The 7,319-nt window shown below is 45.9% G+C and overlaps 1 protein-coding gene across 1 annotated transcript; it reads left to right on the forward strand.

Moving 5' to 3' along the window:
* The first annotated feature begins 279 nt into the window (after positions 1–279).
* On the forward strand, positions 280–676 carry LOC148515445 (histone H2B 1.1-like). The gene has a single exon (XM_088479921.1). It carries the CDS (start codon positions 296–298, stop codon positions 674–676), a length of 381 nt encoding a protein of 126 aa, XP_088336047.1. The 5' UTR covers positions 280–295.
* Positions 677–7,319: the final 6,643 nt, after the last annotated feature.

Raw genomic sequence — 7,319 nt, forward strand, 5'->3', positions numbered from 1 at the left:
AAACAAGTTTGCGATCTTGACCTGCTTGTTATATATACACTCAGATGGGACCTACAACCTGCTCTGTGATTGGTCTGCTTAAAAAGCAACCAATGCAATACATGTTCATGCACGAACCAATCGGCAAATGAATAATGGGTTTTTGAGGCGGAGTACATCACATGACACGTCTACCCAATAGTGCATTCAGCACGGGTAAAGCCTTATTTGCATGAGCTGACTATAAATGAAGCAGGTCTGGGAGATTTCAGTTACATGTTTTTTTTTCTGTGTGTGAAAACCTGTCATATCGATAATGCCTGACCCAGCCAAGTCTGCGCCAGCGCCCAAGAAAGGCTCAAAAAAAGCGGTGACTAAGACCCAGAAGAAAGATGGGAAGAAGCGTAGGAAGACCCGGAAGGAGAGTTACGCCATTTACGTGTACAAGGTGCTGAAGCAGGTGCACCCAGATACCGGCATCTCCTCCAAGGCTATGGGCATCATGAACTCCTTTGTGAATGATATCTTTGAGCGCATTGCAGGGGAAGCTTCCCGTCTGGCTCATTACAACAAGCGCTCCACCATCACCTCCCGGGAGATCCAGACCGCTGTACGCCTGCTACTGCCGGGAGAGCTGGCCAAGCACGCCGTGTCCGAGGGCACTAAGGCCGTCACCAAGTACACCAGCGCCAAGTGATCTGCTTTCCTTCTCCCTCCCACATGAACACAAAGGCTCTTCTAAGAGCCACCCACCTTCTCTCTAATTGGGCTATAACTATTGCTGTGACCTGGGCTAATATACAGTGACCTAGGCTGTATTGTCTGACTCCTGTTTTACTGAGTTTTTGTTGTAATTGCACCATGTTCCTAAATCACACAGATCTCCTAGGTACACTGGACCTGATTCAGAGCCGCTCGTAAGCGGCCGCTCATTCGCTCCGAGCGATGTTCGCACATCTGCGCATGCGTATGGGTTTTAGTACGCATGCACGAACCAGTCAGTGTGGTCGAAAATCGTGTGCTCGCAAAATAGCTAATGCCAGTGTCATCGACCACGTCACTTGGTTGTTTTTTAGCCTGAACTGCTCGCATGATTGCGGTAGGAAAATCCAACCACAAGCACTGCGAGCAGTTCATACGCCTTTCGATGTACTTGATTAATCAAATAAATAGCGGAGATGACGTATGATGCCAGCGGCCAGGGGGCGTTTTTTCCAAAATAGTGAGCGCATGTTTCGTTCGCTCGTTCAGACATAGAGGCGTCAACAGACTGCAAAGAGCGAGCACTTAATTTAAATAGCCAGCCCATTTTTCGGAACGAGCGGCTGCAATTAGCGTCCGGCTCTGAATCAGGCCCTCTGGTCAGAGCGAGCTCATCCCCCGTAGCCAAACCTCTACCAGTTTCCTGTCTCTCTTACCATCTTCTTAAAAACAACTGTGATGTTACTGTCCGTGGATGGATTGTTTTAGTGCTTAAAACCATATGATCGACTGGCATTTGCTCCCATACATTACTAAGTTTTTATTCCAACCAGCCAGATTGGACAGAATCTGACAAAAAATTGTATAGTGGATGGCCAGCTTAAGTAGCTATAGTTGTGCAAGGGTTAAATAGCCTTGGGCAACAAATTTGATACTTGGAACTCACACAGTGGGGTCACTTACATATGGCCTTGCCCAACAAGCTTTTTGGGCATGCAATTAGGTGGTAAAGTGGGCACAGGCACCAATTTAAATATTGATATAAGTAGTTGTGCAAGGTTTAAAGAGCCTTGGGCAACAAATTTGACACTTGGAATCCACAGAGGAAGGTCACTTGCAAATGACCCACTTTCAATTGGCCTTGCCCAACAAGGTTTTGGCATGAACTAGGGTGGTAAATTGGGCATCAGCACCATATTTTATTCATTTGAATAAGTAGCTGTAGTTGTGTGAGGGTTAAATAGCCTTGGGAAACAAATTTGACACTTGAAATCCACAGAGGGGCGTCAATTACATTTATTTAAAATGCAATTGGCTTTCACCAACAAAGTTTTGGGCTTGAAATAGGGCATTAAAGTGGGCACAGACACCAATTTATAAATTTGACTAAGTTGCTGTAGTTGTGTGAGGGTTAAATAGCCTTGGGCAACAAATTTGACCCTTGGAATCCAGACAGAAAGGTCTTTTACATTTAACCCTCATGCAATTGGCCTTGCCCAACAAGGTTTTAGGCATGAAATAGGTTGGTAAAGTGGGCACATTGACTAATTTATATATTTGAATAAGTAGCTGAAGTTGTGCAAGGGTTAAATTGCCTTGAGCAACAAATTTGACACTTGGAATCCACAGAGGGGGGGTCACTTACATATGACCAACTTGCAATTTGCCTTGCCCAACAAGTTTTTGGGCATGAAATTAGGTGTAAAGTGGGCACAGGGACTAGATTTTCTATATTTGAATAAGTAGCTGTAGTTGTGCAAGGGTTAAAGAGCCTTGAGCAACAAATTTGACATTCGGAATCCACAGACGGGGGTCACTTACATGTGACGCACTTGCAATTGGCCTTGCTCAATAAGGTTTTGGAGATTAAATAGGGTGGTAAAGTGGGCACAGTCACCAATTAACACATTTGAATAAGTAGCTGTGTTGTGCAATGGTCAAATACTGTAGCCTTGGTCAACAAATGTGACACTTGGAACTCACACAGTGGGGTCACTTACATATGACCCATTTGCAATTGGCCAAGCCCAACAAGGTTTTGGGCATGAACTAGGGTGGTAAATTGAGGTTAAGGTTTTTGGCATGAAATAAGTGGTAAAGTGGGCATAGGTCCCAGATTTTCTATAATTGAATAAGTATCTGTAGTTGTACAAGGGTTAAATAGCCTTGGGCACCGCTTTGACACGTGACTTCCACACAGGGTGGTCACTTACATATGAGCCACTTGCAATTGACCTTGCCCAACAAGTTTTTGGGTATGAAATAGGGTGGTAAAGTGGGCACAATCACTATATTCACTCTAAACAGTCATATTTCAAGAATCTCATCTCCTCCCTGTCCTATTATCACCAGTGTCTCTTTTCCACCTTTAACTCCCTCCTCTGCCCACCCCCTCCTTGTCTCCCCTCCTTGCTCTCTGCCACTGACTTTGCTACCTATTTCACATCTAAAATGATTCTATACGTCAGGGCATCATATCCGACCAGTCCCCCAGCTCCCCACCTCCTCCTTTCCTGGATCACCCCTCTCCATCCATTTAACCGACTCTGACATCCTTCTCCCCTGTGACTGGAGAGGAAGTTAAGGCCCTTATCCAGTCCTCCCCCCCTTCCACCTCTCCCCTCCTCCGCTACCTCTCTCCTTCTGCCTGCTAACATCTTGCCCACCTCCTTAATATCTCCCTATCTTCTGGCACTGTTCCTTCTGCATTTAAGCATGCCCTTGTCTCCCCCATTCTTAAATAAACCTAACCTTGATCCTAACATTCTCTCTAACTACCGACCAATCTCTCTCCTCCCTTTTGCCTCCAAACTCCTTGAGCGTATTGTTTACAACAGCCTCACCACATTTCTTTCCTCCCACTCCCTCCTTGACCCTTTTCAGTCTGGCTTCCGTTCTCTCCACTCCACTGAAACCGCCTTCACAGATGTCAGCAACGACCTCCTTGCTGCCAAATCCAAGGGCCACTACTCCCTGCTCATTCTCCTTGACCTCTCTGCTGCTTTTCACACTGTGGACCACCCTCTACTGCTGCATATCCTTCACTCCCTTGGTCTACGTGACACTGCTCTCTCCTGGCTGTCCTCCTACCTCTCTGACCGTTCCTTCTCTTTTTCCTCTCACGACGACTCCTCCACGCCACAGCCTCTTACAGTAGGTGTTCCCCAAGGTTCTGTTCTTGGATCTCTCCTATTCTCTCTCTATACATCTTATCTAGGTAAACTCATCAGCTCTTTTGACCTCCATTATCATCTCTATGCTGATGATACTCAGATCTACCTTTCCTCACCTGATCTTTCCCCCTCTCTACTGACTTGTATATCCAACTGTCTCTCTGCTATCTCTTCCTGGATGTCCCAGCGATTTCTCAAACTTAATATGTCTAAGACTGAGCTGATAGTCTTCCCACCCTCCCACATAACATCATGTCCCACTATTTCTTTATTAATAGATGGCATAACTATCTCATCTAGTCCCAAAGTACGTTGTCTTGGAGACATCTTGGACTCTTCCCTCTCCTTCAAACCACACATTCAGAACCTCTCGCAGTCCTGTCGTTTCCATCTCAAGACTATTTCCAAGATCAGCCCCTTTCTCAGCAAGGATGCTACCAAAACCCTCGTACATTCACTGGTCATGTCCAGATTGGACTACTGTAACCTTCTCCTAGCTGGCCTCCCCAAATCCCATCTCTCTCCTCTCCAGTCTGTGCTCAATGCTGCTGCTCGGCTCATCTTCCTCTCCAAACGCTCTACTACATCTGCCTCCCCTCTTTTGCAAGCCCTCCACTGGCTCCCATTCCCTTTCAGAAAACAATTCAGGGTTCTCACACTCACTTACAAAGCGCTCACCCCTTCCTCTCCCATTTACATCTCTGATCTCATCTCCCTTCACTCTTCTGTATGCCCTCTTTGTTCACTTAATACGCGCCGCCTATCATGCCAATTGATTACTTCCTCCCTCTCCCGCCTCCAAGATTTTACCCGTGCTGCTCCCACCTTTGGAATTCCCTCCCTCTCCCCATCAGACTCTGCACCTCTCTACAATCTTTGAAATAAGCTCTCAAGACCCACTACTTCATTAAAGCCTTCCAGCTCTCATTCTAACTTGCTGCAACATCTTCCTTTCTCCCCGCCTACCCCATTCTGTGTCACTTCTGTTTGTGTACCCCTCCCTTTAAGAATGTAAGCTCTTTCGAGCAGGGCCCTCTACCCTCTTGTGCTTCTCCCTACTGTCATTTAATTTATCTTACTCCCCACTAGGGCAACTGACACTTGGCTGCTTATGTGGGCGTAAAGTTCGCTAATATAGCAATGTTTATTATCCATGTCCTGTATTGTAATGTATTGTATTGTAATGTAAGTCACTGGTTACTTATTTGTCTATATAGTTTGTAAGGTGCTACGGAACACTTGTGGCGCCATATAAATAAATGATGATAATAATAAAAATAATAAGTAGCTATAGTTGTGCAAGGGTTAAATAGCCTTGGGCAACAAATATGACACTTGGAAACCACAGAGGGCGGTCACTTACATATAACCCTCATGCAATTGGCTTTGTCCAATAAGGTTTTAGGCATGAAATAGGGTGGTAAAGTGGGCATGGAAACCAGATATTATACACATGAATAAGTAGCTGTAGTTGTGTGAGGGTTAAATAGCCGTGGGCAACAAAATTTGACACTTGGAGTTCACAGAGGAAGGTCACATACATATAACCTTAATGCAATTGGGCTGGCCTAACAATGTTTTAGGCATGAAATAGGGTGGTAAAGTGGGCACAATACCTATATATGTGAATAAGTAGCTGTAGTTGTGCAATGGTTAAATAGCCTTGGGCAACAAACTTGTATTTTGCCTGGTACAGCTAGACTTTGGGCATGTAATAGGCTGGCAAAGTGGGCACAGGAACCACATTATACCATTTTGAACAAGTATTGTAGCTGTAGTGATGCAAGGGTTAAATAGCCTTGGGCCCCAAGTTTGACACTACCAACCAGTAGCATGAGGTCACTTTCTCGTGACCCACTTGTATTTTGCATGGCCCAATAAGGCTTTGGGTATGAAATAGGCTGGCAAAGGGTATCGGTATGATTTACCGCTGGACCCATGCCCGGCAGTTGGAATCCTGACAGCGGCATCTCGGCAGAAAAGGAAATCCCGATCATTAAAGGTAAGTATATACTAACCTATTTCGACCCCCATAACCCTTCCTTCGCGGTGCCTTACCCTAACCTTCCCCCCAGTGCCTAACCCTAATCCCCTCTCTAAGTGCCTAAACCTAACCACCCTTCCCCGCCGCCTAAACCTAAGTCCCCTGAGGGGGTGCCTAATGCTGACTCCCCCTTCCCATAGCCTACACCTAAACTCCCAGGGGGGGTGTTTAACCCTAAGTCCCCCCCCGGGAACCCTAAACCTAACTCTCCCCCCCTGTGGCTATCCGCGCTCAGCGTCCCTTCGATCGGGATGCCGGGCGTCGGGCTCCGAGTGTATGTCTAATGACAGGCGTCGGCATATCGACGCCTGCCTTTAGACCCTTGCCGGGATATGACAGTCAGGAAGCCGGCTATCGGGATTAGGTCCGCCGGCTTCCCGACTGAATACCTGGCAAAAAGTGAGCACACGTACAGATTGTATTGATTTGAATAAGTAGCTGTAGTTTTTAAAGGGTTAAATAGCCTCGAGCCACAAAAATTACACTTGAAACATACAGAGGGAGATCACTTACATATGACCCGCATGTATTTTGCCAGGGCCAAAAGGGTTTTGGGCATGAAATAGGCTGGAAAGCATGAAATAAGCTGGCAATGTGGGCACAAATACAGATTGTATTGATTTGAATAAGTAGCTGTAGTTTTGCAAGGGTTAAATAGCCATGGACCACAAAATTTGCACTTGAAACAAACAGAGTGGGGTGAACTTAAATAAATAGCGGGACCCAGCACCAGCAGGTGAGAGTAGAAATCTACTTGTGCTGCACAGAATGTTGAAGGCACTCACAATGCACTGTTTGTTATGCAGAAGAAGTTAGAATGCCCCATATGATTTACACAAAGGAGAAGAAAATGGATTAACTCCATCATCATCATCATCATCATCATTTATTTACATGGTGCCACAAGTGTTCCGCAGCGCCTTACAAAGTACATAGACAAAAAAGTAACCATTGACTTACAATACAATGCAATACAGGACATGGATAAACATTGCTATATTAGTGACATTAACGCCCGCATAAGCAGCCAAGTGTTAGTTGCCCTAGTGGCTAGTAAGAGATAAAATAAATTACAGTAGGGAGAAGCAGAAGAGGGTAGAGGGCCCTGCTCGAAAGAGCTTACATTCTTTAAGGGAGGGGAAGACAAACAGGAGTGACACAGAATGGGGTGGGCCGGGAGAAAGGAAGATGTAGCAGCAAGTTAGGATGAGAGCTGGAAGGCTTTAATGAAGTAGTGGGTCTTAAGAGCTTGTTTGAAAGATGGTAGAGAGGTGCAGAGTCTGATAGGGAGAGGGAGGGAGTTCCAAAGGTGAGGAGCAGCATGGGCAAAGTCTTGGAGGCGGGAGTGGGAAGAAATAATCAATTGGCATGAAAGGCGGCGTGTATTAAGTGAACGAAGAGGGCGGACAGAAGAGTGAAGG

The sequence above is a fragment of the Taudactylus pleione genome, unplaced genomic scaffold (assembly GCF_031769625.1).
Source record: "Taudactylus pleione unplaced genomic scaffold, aTauple2 ptg000248l, whole genome shotgun sequence".
Classification (NCBI taxonomy): domain Eukaryota; kingdom Metazoa; phylum Chordata; class Amphibia; order Anura; family Myobatrachidae; genus Taudactylus; species Taudactylus pleione.

Bases quoted from the DNA above. Each gene is read 5' to 3' on its own strand.
- LOC148515445 (XM_088479921.1), top strand. From the start codon at position 296: ATGCCTGACCCAGCCAAGTCTGCGCCAGCGCCCAAGAAAGGCTCAAAA.